General features: G+C 37.9%; 1 protein-coding gene across 3 annotated transcripts; it reads right to left on the minus strand.

Moving 5' to 3' along the window:
• Positions 1 to 243: 243 nt before the first annotated feature.
• On the minus strand, positions 244 to 13,517 carry LOC126355913 (peritrophin-1-like). 3 transcript variants are annotated; one of them, XM_050006427.1, is made up of 2 exons: positions 13,465 to 13,515; positions 244 to 649 (listed from the first exon to the last, which is right to left on the minus strand). In XM_050006427.1, exons 1-2 carry the CDS (start codon positions 13,469 to 13,471, stop codon positions 423 to 425), a joined length of 234 nt encoding a protein of 77 aa, XP_049862384.1. In that variant the 5' UTR covers positions 13,472 to 13,515; the 3' UTR covers positions 244 to 422. The 3 variants fall into 3 exon arrangements, with proteins under 3 accessions (XP_049862384.1, XP_049862382.1, XP_049862383.1); XM_050006425.1 differs by lacking the exon at positions 13,465 to 13,515 and adding an exon at positions 1,792 to 1,844; XM_050006426.1 differs by lacking the exon at positions 244 to 649 and adding an exon at positions 11,039 to 11,446 and having other exon boundaries at positions 13,465 to 13,517.
• Positions 13,518 to 14,522: the final 1,005 nt, after the last annotated feature.

A 14,522-nucleotide genomic window follows, 5' to 3' on the forward strand; every position in this document is an offset into this window, starting at 1 on the left:
ATAACTGCCATCTGAAGCCAAGCTGGCCGAAGCTGTTTGTTTAAAGCATAACAATGAATTGCCTAATGAATGATACGTCGCTATCCTTAGCAGCACTTGAGCTATAGTTGATTGGAACATTACCAGACGAAGAATATTTATCCCAGAAATAAAGACGGATGAAATTTAAACTAGTGTTCAGTGGCCATTCGATGATGTTGTCCTTAGAGGTGAACAGGAAGGAATGAATTATAGATATATCAATTTTTGGGAACACTTATTTATTGTGAATTAATATGTTGAGGAGCATAATAATAATTACATTCAATGGTAGCATATGAAATACAGATACTAAATTGTCAGCCACATTCATAAGATACGCAAATTTTATTCTAAGGATTTCTTAGCAAACATCTATTGGTAACGGGGCATGGTCGCATCTTCTACTTCCTCGAGGACGGCCAGTCGCAGGCGTTGATATTGGAGTTCCAGACGAGTCCAGCAGGGCACACCATGTGGACAGCCTTGCCGTTGCTGCACTCCCAGAAGCCGTGTGTGTCCGTGTCGTCTGGATAGAAGACGGGCGTGGCGCCGTCATCTTCGGGACATGTGGGGGTGGTCGCTGCGGTCACAGCGGCCAACACGCTCAACACCAGAAGGCCTGCCAACACTGTGGGAAAAGAGCGTTAGCGTTTCGTGTATTTCAAGTTGGAGTGCACAGTAAGGCCTACAAAATTCATTTCCTCACTGGCACCGGAATTTTGGGTCCATGTGTCAATTGGCAAAAAGTAATTGAAAGCACAACAAATTTCTTAATGCTGAAACAGTTGTTGAGTGTACTAATTCACGCACAGCATGAACTCTCTCTGAATAAGAAATTATTTCCTTATGAGAATAAAAATATACAAGAAATTATATATGAATTTTCAGTCCCATTCATCAAGCTATTCTTGTGCCAGCCTATTAAATTTCATTGACGTCAAGATTTTTCAGAATCCATGGTAGCAACATAATTTCAGCTCAATTGCTAAGATGGTATCATATGATGCTGATACATAATGTCGTATTTAAGTTTCGTTTAAAATTTTTCATATGTTATACCTTTGTCTACTCTCACAGAACGTTACTCTAAAGAGTAAAACAGGTATCCTTCGCATTAAAAGAAAAACGCATTCTTAACACACACTGTAAATAGTATAAGGCATGAAGATACGCTTGCTCTATCAGGTACTACAATATGCTGACAACTTTGTTTCGATCTTTCGAATCATTTAAGAAGTATTTCGTTCGTCTAAACTCTGATGGGGTATAACATTTATTGTAAAACAAAACATCAAACTAACTTCGCACTTTAGAAGCTCTAAAAGTGTAATTCCTTCTCATAGTTTCCACTTCAACTCTTGGAAAAGCTTACTAGTGGCAAGATTAAAGGCATTATTGTGCTTATCGACTGAAAGATATATAGTAGTAAAACTTACTTCGACTCATCCTAGATGTGTTAATGGAACGCATTACCGTTTCCTATCAGACGTGGTTTTAGTTGGTTTAAGAAGAGAATGTTGCACCTAGTGATGTATTAAGAACGAGCGATTAAGAAGGTATCCCAAGCATTCGCAATGTGCATAATTCAGTCACTAACACAATCCTCAGAAATAGATACTTATGGCTGTGGACGTTTAGCAGCTGTAGACACAAAACTAAATACAACCGAAGACTGCTCTGTAGATACACTTGTACCCATGTTACATTTGAAGCGTAGCAAATAATTTTGATAGTCATCTACATCTTAACAGAAGGAAAGGTTGAGCTTACGTTTCATGGTGAAAGTTACTCCAACTAATTCTGGCGAACTCAGAACGAAACTAATGCTTGGTTTCAAATTGAGCTTGGGTTATATACTAAATGTCATTGACGTCACACCGACCTGGGTAAGGCCAGATTCTCTCTGCTCCATTACAAGTATGATAACGATTGTTTGCAACGTGTCATGTATCCGTGTAATCATCGCAAAGATAAAATTTACATGACATTCTCTGTGCTATCTCAACAACTTTTCTTTCAAGAGCCGCTGTTACATATGGTTCCCGAAACCCTTCACCCTTACGAAATATTTCTGCATCGTTTAGTTAGTAATTAGCAGTGAGCTCGCCTAGGTGCACTCCACTAACAAACCCAAACTCTTTAACATCGAAGAACGGTGTTAATGCTTCCTCGTAGCGTTTCGGGAACAGTAAAACGATACGTTTTCCCTACAATTAGTCGGAGTATAAAGTATTTTAATTCGGTTTCTTTCCGCAAGAATGAAGTAGTCTGAGCGTCTCTGTACATGAAATTGTGGTAGCTGAAGTGACAAATGTAAACATGGTACAGAATGCTGTGTAATATCAGCATTACAATATGATTCAGTTAATGCCCAGCAATTAATAGGAGGGCTAATTTATACTAGTACCTTCCGTCGTAAATATTGTTTAGGCGTCTTCATCTTGGGGTTTGAATGGCCCACTATGTGACAGGTGACCAGGATGCGCGTTTGAAACTCCATCAAGATTCTGGAGACGATTTTAATCATTTTCTTTATATTTTTCTCTAGCTATAGAAATGTATTTACTAATTCTTGTAAAAATTTCGTGGAAGGCACCTAGAGGCGAGACTGAAAAATATATCATTACAAGAAAGACACAATTTTTTTTAAAAAAAGGGCTCCTACCCTGGAAATATTGTAATAACACTGCAAGCACGAGTTCTTACTGCTTCGTTTCTTCTCTGACTCAATACACTATTTCATTATTGTCGTGGCAATGTCTCTCACATCTTAACTTTCCCACCTGAACCATCCTGTTCATTTCGTTTGGTGTTTCTATCAGAATACTCACACACAACCTGCAAGTTGTTGCTGCATCACTATATGGCTCGTATTCACTTTCAGTTGCAAATTACCTTTCACCATCATCAGTGTGACATCCAAATTTTTTGAAGAGTTAATTACAAATTCAGAGATGCAGTGTCATTCACAGAGACTTTCCCAATGGTCCCCAAACAAGCCATTGTAAACTAATAAAAAATTAAATCATGCTTTAGAATATACAACTATTTTATTTAAAAAATAATCTTAAATAATATATAAAAGTAGGTAATTATGTTATACTCATTCTGTATCGCTAAAAATATGAAACTAGATATCTTACTTAACTGGATGATCGTGTGCTCAGGAACCTCTCTGTAATCTGACAGTTATGTAACAATCTTCAGCAACCAATGAAGAGCTGTCGTTAACAGTCTACTAAAATAACAAAGCTATTGACAAACACACGACCATTGGAGTACGTATAACGAATATATATATATTATATTCAGATGCTCTTGACCTGAATTGCCCCAGTTAGGGGTTAACGTTAAAAGCCAATGAGGGACGTTCCATGCATCGATAAATTTGGCTAATGTTATGTAACATCCATCTGACTGTCTCCATTACCTCCCATTATAGTCTTTTCAACCCAGCCAAATAAATTAAATAAAAAAACGGACTCTCTATTAACGTATATTAAATATGATAACATACGTCGCTAGTCTGTTAGAAATATTGTGAGGAGGTACTCCAGCATATGAAATGTATCATTAAAACAAAAATACGCAATTAGAAACGGACGGCGATGCATAGCCAGATGGCCATTGAGGATGCGGGAAAAATTACAAAATTAGGGATTTCTCGTTTTTATAAGAATTGGAAGGCTTAATACAAACATTTATTTGTATGTACCATAAAGAGGATACAACAATATCAAAGTTGTTGCCGCCAAGTATCATGAAAGAAGAAAAAGAGCTTGCAATATTCATTTACACTGATTGCATCAATGCACTGACATTAAGATGAAGTTATATATTCCACAGCGTTTAATTCGGAGTAAGTACATGTATTAGTTCAGCCAAGAAATTCGTCAGTGAACGTATGGGCTAGCAATTAGTGATATAAGCTCCTCTTAAAGTTTATTAGTAGCCAGACGTGTAGACAGGCTGTCAAACATGTGTATTTTGAATAATGAACATACTTCCTGGGCCAAAGTTTTAGACTTTATTAAGGAAAATATATAATAAAAAGCAACGGGTAGTATACCATTCTTCTTCTGACATTCTTGAATTCATCCCGCAAATACATCGTATCATATTTTCTACAGGTGACATAAAAACAGCCAAATTTTCCCAGTGATATAGAAAGACATTTTTATATTATTTAATCCAGTTAAAAATCATATTACACTCTGGTAATCATATGGAGTAGGCGTAAGTATAAATGGTACAGCCACATTAATACGTGATTGTCGTTTATAATTGGTACTGTATCATTTTTTCATGGGCCAATTTGATTAGATCTGAAACATGTGTGTACTCTAATGTGATGAGGGTAATTATAGATCGAAATTAATAATACGATACATAAAATATTTTGTGACCTTTCAATCGAAGAATAGGAGAACAAATAGAAGTAGTATATTCTTTTGCAGCTGCAAACCTTTCATTTGGTTCATGGAGTTACGCCAAAATACGATACCAAAACAATGTCAGGAATGAAAGTAAGCATTGTATGCTAGATATTTTATTTTGACGACATCATTGCAGGGCATATTTGAAAAGCAAACATTTGTTTTGGCGTTTCAGGAGTTCTGTTCTGTGCTGGTCGTAACTGAAATTATTATCAAGCTCTAATCTCAAGAACTGAACCTGCCAATGTCTGCTAGTAGCATGGCTTAATACTGAGTGCGTTTGTTGGGTGGAAATTTTTTGCAGTTTACGAACGGTAATAGTAATTTTCTGTCAATATGTAAAAGAACTGAGTAGGATAGAAACCATTAATCACAGTTCAAGAAATTTCGATGTTAGCACTTTTTAATGGTATATTTTATTTAAGATTTATTCCTGTGTTTACTTTATTGGTAAATGAAACCAACACTAGGAAGCTGGTGTCGAAGTTGGTGTGTACTGAGCTACGTTGGCGTATTATTTTCCTAACCCATCATGTATCACATGTTCGGCTGTCGGTTTTAGCATCAGTGTGAGTGGTCCCACTATGACGTGTGATAGGTGATTAGGCACATACGTCTTGTTGTCGTGTGTGTGTATAGTAGTCACAGTAAGAGAAAGGTTAGTGGCTCATAGTTTGTCTGCTGGTATCATGTGTTAGTGTTGTTTTGAAGCCTATGTGGCATCTGTTTGAAATGTGATTCGCATCTCCATGATATGATACGTGCATTGGGTTTATTGACGAGGAAATACGTTTTGCGTGTCACTTGAGAGATGTGGGATTAGATTTCTAACGGATGCTACAAAGCTTTGAAACAACACTAAAGAAGATACGAATATACAAACTATGAGACAGTAATGTTTCACCTACTTTGACAACTAAAAGGAACACAAACTTACTACACTCACCGTGAAACCATAAGTGCGACAGCTTGCCGGTCCCTTCAAGAAGCAACTCTTACTACAGCTGGGAAAGAGTGACAATTCTATCTACTGTTTACAACATTCTTTCAAAACTGTTTACACATTAAAAGAAAATTACTGTTACCATTCATAAACTGCTAAAATTTTTCACCCAAAAAATGCACTCAAAATTAAGCCATACAAATAGCAGCCTGCCGTGGTGGCCGAGCGGTTCTAGGAGCTTCAGTCTGGAATCGCACGACCGCTACGGTCGCAGGTTCGAATCCTACCTCGGGCATGGGCGTGTGTGATGTCCTTAGGCTAGTTAGGTTTAAGTGGTTCTAAGTTCTAGGGGACAGATGACCTCAGATCTTAAGTCCCAGGTGAACTGATAGCACGTGCTGGCAGTTTTAAGTTCTTCAGATTAGAGCCTGATAATAGATTCAGTTACGACCAACATAGATTGGAACTCCTGAAACCCCTAAACAAATGTTTGCTTTCCAAATATGATCTTCACTGATTTCGTTAAAATAAAATATCTAGCATACGTTGCTTACTTTCATTCCTTGCCTGGGTTTGGTATCGTATTTTGGAGTAACTTCATTCATCAAAGGAAAGGTTTCCAGCTGCAAAAGAATGTGTTACTTTTATTTGTTCTTCTTTTCGACTTAAGGATCACAAAACATTTTATATATTATGTTATTAATTTCGATCTCTAATTACCCTCATGAGATTGGAATACACATGTATTTTTAATCAAATCGAGCTTGCATATGAAAAAATGGTACAGTACAAACGAATCAGACGTATTCTTGTGACTGTACCATTTATACTTATGCCGACTCCATATGATTACCAGAGTGTCCGTAACCAAGTCTGAAGGTGGTCAGTAACACATTGACACCAAATTTAATAACCTCTTACGTAAATAATAAGATTACCATAGTGTCTGTAACCGGGTCTGATGTTGGTCAGTAACACATTACAGAAAAAATTTAAGTGCCTTTTATGTAAATAAAACTTTTATGATTTGTAACTGAATTAAATAATATACAAACATCTTTCTGTATCAGTGGGGAAATTTGGCTGTGATTACATCACCTGTCGAAAATATGATACGATTTATTTGTGACATAAATTCAAGGATGTCTTGAAGAAGGCTGTTGCAAGAAGGGTATATTTACTGTTGTTTCCATTATATGTATTCCTTTAATAAAGTCACACACTTTGGATCAGAAAATATGTTAATTATTCAGAAATAGAAATGTTTGACAGCTTGTCTACACGTTTCGCTACTGATAAACATTAAGAGGAGCTTATATCATTAATTGCAAACCAATACCTTCACTGATGACTTTCTTGCTGGAACTAATACCTGTATTTACTATTAATTAAACGCTGTGGAATATGTAACTTCGACATAATGTCAGTTCAGTGATGCAATCCGTGTAAATGAACTTTGCCAGATGTTTTTCTTCTTTCACGAAACTTTCGTGTTCTTCTATCCTCTTTATCGTGCATACAATTAAATGTATGTAGTAAGCCTTTGGATTCTTATAAAAACGAGAAATGCATAATTTTGTGATTTTGTTCCCATCCTCAATGGCCATCTGACTTAGAATCTCTGTCCGTTTCTAATCATGCATTCTTTTTTACTAACAATTTTCATATGCTGCAGTACCTCCTCATCATATTTCTAATGAACTAACAAAGTATGTACTCATATTTAATGTAGCTTAATAGTGACTTCACTTTCTTATTTCCTTGGGCTGGGTTCACAATGCTGTAATGGGAGGTAACGGATGCAGTCAGCAAGATGTTACAAAACATTAGCTAAAATTAGCGATGCATTTAACGTACCACAGTGGCTCTTAACGGTTACGCTTAACTGGGGAAGATTATTTGATTAGAAACTATGTATTCGTTATGCGTGCTACTAGGGCAGTGTGTTTGTCAATAGCTTTGACATTTTAGTTAACTGTTAACAACTTCAGTTTTTTGGTTGCTGAAGACTGTTTCATATTGGCAGTTTGATGAAAGATGCTTGAGGATGCACTTGATGACATTCAGTAAGTTTTATAGTTTCATATTATTCATGGTGCAAGATGATTGTAATACAATTTTTAATAAAATAGCAGTAGATTGTAATGCTACGTTTTAAATTATTTTAGGTTACAAAGACCAGTCTGGAGAACATTGAGAAAATGTCTGTGAATGTGACGGTGTCCGTGAATTAGTAATTAATACATTAATGGAATTAGGATGTCATGTTGATGATTGTGAAAGATAATTTGCAACTGAAAGTGAAGGTGATAATAATGTAGCAAAAAGTTGCAGGTTGGCTGTGGGCATTCTGATACAAACACCAGACGAAATGAACAGGATGAGTCAGGTGGAAAATCATGTTGTGAGAGACGTTACTACGACAATAATGAAATTGTGTGGACAAATGTAGAAGAAAAGAGGCCGTAAGAACTCGTGCTTGCAAAATCATTACAATATCTTCAAGGTAGGAGACCTTTTTAAAAAAAATTGTGTCTTTCTTCTAGTGATATATCTGTCAGTCTCTCCTCTATGTACCCACAACGAAATTCTTACAAGAATTACTAATTACATTTCTATAGCTAGAGAAAAATATAAAGACCAATATAAAAATCATCTCCAGAATCTTGATGGAGTTTCTACTGCTTCCTGCTATCCTGTCACATAGTGGGCTATTGAATCCCGAAGATGAAGACAGGTAATCAATGTTTGCAACAGAAGGTACTAGCATAAATAATCCCACCTATTAATTGATATTGTTGTAAACCTTCCCTGTTTCTTTATGTACAACACCCTTGACAGCATTACACTAAATTCCTCTTGCTTTGTATAATCGGTTTGCATTTTTTGTTACATTACTAAGTTTCTATTCTTTGTTCCTGAGTCTTGTTGTTAAATACAATGCGTTTTCTCATTTGTTATTATCGTGTTGTTATTTTCACTAAACACTTGTACAGTCGTTAAAACTGATATTCTACCTGATTAACTTTGAATATTTCTAAGTCACTGACATATAATAAAAGAGACATCACCATAAAAAGCTTTACGTTTAATTTGTAGACCCCGGACAATTGCGACTAGTGTCTGTAAGTGATTGAGGACAGGGCAGTAGACAGATGAAGTGATAATATAATTAAAAAGTAAACGATTTGTTGCAGGATGCTAACCATGCTATGGAGTACCTCACATATTCTGGCGACCAAAGTTGTTAACTGTTGAAATCTGATTCCGCATCTCAGTGATATGGTACGCGTACTGAGTTTATTGACGGGGAAATACGTTTTGCGTGTCATTTGAGTGATTCGGAATCAGACTTAGAACAGACGCCACAAAAGCTTCAAAAGAACACTAATACAAGATACGAACCAACGAACTTTGAGCCCCTAACCTTTCACGTGCTTTGAGTACTAAAAACACGCACGACACATGTGCCTAATAACCAATCACACGTCATAGGGGAACCCCTCACAATGGAGCCAACGCATCTGAGAACACGTCATTCATAATCGATTAGGAACACAAACTCACTACACTCACCGCGAAACCACAAAGACGACAGCTTGCCGATCCCTTCAAGAAGCAACTCTTACTACAGCTTAAAAAAAGTGAGAATTCCATCTACTGCTTACAACATTCGCTAAGTGAGTAGCCTTAATGGGAAAAGTGAACAAAATACTTAACGAATTTTCAGCTACTCCAAATAATACGTAAGAGAACGCAACTCCGCTGTAGTGCCAATTACAACATAATGGAAAGCCTGTCAAATCAACATGACTTCACGCCTCAGCGACACAGCGAGGAAAACTTATCATCACAACGGATAGAGACGACCCATAATACTAGCTACTTCCGCACTCCTGCAGGTCGTGACAGAGAAAAGGCCGTTTCCGTGGCCGCTCCAAATACCAGGTCGCGAAAACCGTTAGCAGAGGCGTCGTTTCAGAGACAGAGGCGTGCACCACAGGTGGTACGACTTTTAAAATCGGGGATTGCGTCGACCGCATGGCATAATTAAGTAACTAGAGTTGCTTCGCCCCACCGTGGATATCTACTCCTGTGGTACTCATGGAGGCAGCTTGGGAAAACCGTATTTAGTAACACTGCCCTCGCGACAATCAAATTGGTAACATTACCAGCGTTGTCATGCGGTGAAATTATTGTTGTATTTTGATGCCGGTGTAAGTTTCATACGACCACAATTTCTTAAGATTTCCTGCCAGATTTCGAGAGAGTTTTGACGTGGAGACTATTAAAACTTTCTCGTATTAAAATCCCCGTTCTTTTTCGAAATTCTGTAAGACGTCCCCATCTCTGAAGGTTGTACGTTCTAAAAAACCTTGCAAGCACTTTCCTTTGCTTCTGCGTCAGTGTTCTGAGATATTTTGTGTACCACTGGAGATCTGTTCCATCGGAAAGGAGATCGCCTCTTAGAAAGCTGTCAAGTGAGTTTTTATCTACTTTTTATACAGATATAAGTTATGTTTGCTTTCGGTAGCTTGTATTTTACAGTGTTCACTTTCAGTACAACCATCGTGTAGTCATTAAGCCCTGTATCCGTCATGATATTCCGTATTTCCTCAAGGGAATTTGTTGTAAAGAAAATTAAGTGCGTTTCCGCGACTACTCCTATATGCACTTCGCGTAGGCACCTGAAGCAAATAATTTTCGAAGAAAACATTCAGATAACGAATTTTCGCCAACGTTTCTTGGATTGCTTGAAATCACCACTAGTTATAACTAACTGAATGAGGTGCCTGTTTCAGGAGATACTCAAGTCATCTTTGAATCCTTCAGGATGAATATGAACTTGGTCTGGTGGTCGTATAAGGAATGAATCGATGGTTAATTTATTTTGTGGCGAATAAGTTCATCATACATAATATCTTTATGGATGACCTTGTTTTAAGAACGTTGTGACCGAATTAGAAAATGAAGTGGACTTGCTGGGCTGAGGTGCACAAAACGCTTACTTGATACCAGAAAGGCCTTAAGCAACTGGAGGCAATTGTTTTCGAAAGCATTTTTTCAATACGAAGGACAAAATTGATTACCGTACTCCACTAAAAAATTACATCGTGTGTGAATCTGAATGCAGCTCACACTTGCTCTCTAAGGAAAGTTGCCCACCAGTATTATTTGTTTGTTCTCTCCGTGTACGAGATTTCATTCGTCATCCTCTTAAATAATAGTAATACAGCTGCAACGTATGAAGAAACAGGTGTAGTTGTTATCATACCTTTAGTTAGTACTTAGGTAAGTAAAGATGAAGCTTAACTAGATTTTATGTAAATAAAGACAAGCCAAAAAGTGACGTCTTCACTTGGCTTCAGGACATTACATGTGTTAGTTACTTATGTATATCTGTCATCTGTAGTCAAGACAGCCGAAGCAATTTGTTTAAAGTATAACATTGAATTGCCTAATAATTGATACGTCACTATCCTTAGCAGCACATGAGTATAGTTGATTGGAACATTACCTGACGTAGAATATGTATCCCAGAAATAAAGACGGAAGAATTTTAAACTAGTGTTCAGTGGCCATTCGATTATGTGGTCCTTAGAGGTGAACACGAGAGAATGAATTATAGATATAAATATATATTTTTCAACACTTATTTATTGTGAATTAATATGTTGAGTAGCATAATAATAATTACATTCAATGGTAGCATATGAAATACAGATACTAAATTGTCAGCCACATTCATAAGACACGCAAATTTTATTCTAAGGTTTTCTTAGCAAACATCTATTGGTAACGGGGCATGGTCACATCTTCTACTTCCTCGAGGACGGCCAGTCGCAGGCGTTGATATTGGCGTTCCAGACGAGTCCAGCAGGGCACACCAGGTGGACAGCCTTGCCGTTGCTGCACTCCCAGAAGCCGTGTGTGTCCGTGTCGTCTGGATAGAAGACCGGCGTGGCGCCGTCATCTTCGGGACATGTGGGGGTGGTCGCTGCGGTCACAGCGGCCAACACGCTCAACACCAGAAGGCCTGCCAACACTGTGGGAAAAGAGCGTTAGTGTTTCGTGTATTTCAAGTTGGAGTGCACAATAAGCCCAACTACTTATTTCCTTAAGTGAATCAAATACACGGTGTTACAAAAGAGTACGGCCAAACTTTCAGAAAACATTCCTCACACACAAAGAATGGAAATATGTTATGCGGACATGTGCCCGGATACGCTTACTTTCCATGTTAGTATTCCTTTCATTACTTCTCTTCAAATCAATCATGGAATGGAAACACACAGCAACAGGATGTGCCAGCGTGACTTCAAACACTTTGTTACAGGAAATGTCCAAAATGTCCTTCGTTAGCGAGGATACATGCATTCACCCTCCGTCGCATGGAATCCCTGATGCGCTGATGCAGCCCTGGAGAATGGGGTATTGTATCACGGCCGTCCACAATACAAATACGAAGACTCTCTATATTTGGTACCGGGGTTGCGTAGACAAGAGATTTCAAATGCCCCCACAAATGAATGTCAATAGGGTTGTGGTCAGGAGAGCGTGGAGGCCATGGAATTGGTCCTGCTCTACCAATCCATCGGTCACCAAATCTGGCTGTTGAGAAGCGTACGAACACTTCGACTAAAATGTGCAGGAGGTCCATCGTGCATGAACCACATGTTGAGTTGTACTTGTAAAGGCACATGTTCTAGCAGCACAGGTACAGTATCCCGTATGAAATCATGATGTGCTCCATTGAGCGTAGATGGAACAACATGGGGCCCAATCAAGACATCACCAACAATGCGTGCCTAAACGTTAGCAGAAAATCTGTGTTGATGCCGTGATCGCACAATTGCGTGCGGATTCTCGTCAGCCCACCCAACTGGCGGTGAATCGAGGACGTACAGTACATACTGACGAAACTAAAATGAGCTCTAACACGGAAATTAAGCGATTCCGGACACATGTCCACATAACATCTTTTCTTTATTTGTGTGTGAGAAATGTTTCCTGAAAGTTTTTGTAACACCCTGTATACAATAATATATATATATGAATTTTCACTCCCATTCATCAAGCTATTCTTCTACCAGCACGTATCCCAAGGTTGTAGAACATAGGCAGACAAGCATTTGCTTCCATGATTAATGCAGAATTCCTCTCTACTAAGCAAGTTCGTTTATTTTTCATGTGGTTTGGTCACATGTCAAACTTGTGGTAAAAGAACACAACATATGAAATAATGTGCATAGGTTGAAACTCACAATTTCATCTCACTTTCTTTGGTGGTATCATATGATGCTGTTATATAATGTCGTTTTTAAGTTTCGCTTAAAATTTTTCATATGTTATACCTGTATCTCCTCTGAATGTCCGCTACTGTAAAGAGTAAAATAGGCATCTTAGCATTAAAAGGAGAACGCATTCTTAACACACACTGTAAATAGTATTAGGCATGGAGAACCGGTCGCTCTATCATGTACTGTAGCAAGCTGACATCTTTGTTTCGATGTTTCGAATTTATAAGAAGTATTTCGTTCGTCTAAGCTCTGAAAGGTATAGTATATATTTCAAAACAAAATAGCAAACTAACTTGGAATCTGTAAAAGTGTAATTCCTTCTCATAGTTCCCACTTCAACTCTAACAAAAGCTTACTAGTGACAAGATGAAAGGTATTATTGTACTTATCGAATGAAAGCAATAAATTAGTAGAAATTAGTTCGACTCATCCGTCATGTATTAATGGAACACTCCCGGGTGCATTACCATTTCCTGACAGACGTGGTTTTATTTTGGTTAAGAAGAGAATGTAGCTCCTAGTAGCCTATTAATAACGAGGGATTAAGAAGGAATCCGAAGCATTCTCAACATACCTAATCGTTTCATAACACAGTTCTCAGAAATAGATCATTATAGCTGTGTACGATTAGCAGCTATAGACAAGAAACTAAATACAACCGAAGGCTACTCTGTCGATACACTTGTACCTGCGTCACATTTGAAGCGTAGCAATTAATTTTGATTGTAAGCTGTATCTAAACAGAAGGAAAGGTTGAACTTACGTTTCATGGCGAAAGTTATTCCAGCGAATTCTCGCGAACGCAGAACGAAACTAATGCTTGGTTTCAAATTGAGCTGGGGTTATATACTAAATGTCATTGACGTCACACCGGTCTGGGTAAGGCAAGAGTCTCTCTGCTACATTACAAGTATGATAACGATTGTTTGAAACGTGTCATGTATCCGTGTAATCATCGCAAAGATAAAAATTTACATGACATTCTCTGTGGTTTCTCAACAACTTTTCTTTCGTGAGCCGCTGATACATATGCTTCCCGAAACCCTAAACTCTTACGAAATGTTACCACACCGTTTGGAGTGAGATCGCCTTGGTGCACGCTACTGAAGAAACCAAACTCTTCATCATGGCAGAACAGTATTAATGCTTTCTCGTGTCGTTTGGCCACAGTAAAGCGATAATTAGTCGGAGTACAAGGTATCTTAATTCGGTTTCTTTCCGCATGAACTAATTAGCCTGAGCGCCCATGTACCTAACATTGTGGCTGCTGAAGTGATAGACATAAAAATGATACAGAATGCTGTGTAATATATGTATTACATCTGATTCAGTTAAAGCCTCCGGACGCCAGAATATGTGTGGTACGCCGTAGCATAGTTCGCATCTCCGATACTGCAACAATTGCTGGTGTAAGGACCGTACAAATATGGAGTGATGACATCAACACGCAAGTAACAAATGAGAAAAGGAATGGTATTTACAGGCAAGTCTCTTGACCAAAGAGTAGAAACTTAGTAATGTAATAAAAAAGGAAAACCGATTATACAAAGCAAAAGGAATTTAGATTAATTTCGTCAAGGATGTTGTACATAGAGTAACGAGGAATGTTTACTACCACAGCATTTAAAAGGTGGGCTAACTGATGCTAGTACCTTCTGTCGCAAACATTGATAATGCGTCTTCATCTTCGTGTTGAGTTGTCCACTATGTGACAGGAGACCAGGAAGGGCGCTTGAAACTCCATCATGATTTGTAGATGATTTTAATCTAGTTTTTGATATTTTTCTCTAGCTATAGATTTGTACTTACTAATTCTTGTAA

Source organism: Schistocerca gregaria, chromosome 3 (genome assembly GCF_023897955.1).
Source record: "Schistocerca gregaria isolate iqSchGreg1 chromosome 3, iqSchGreg1.2, whole genome shotgun sequence".
NCBI classification, from domain to species: domain Eukaryota; kingdom Metazoa; phylum Arthropoda; class Insecta; order Orthoptera; family Acrididae; genus Schistocerca; species Schistocerca gregaria.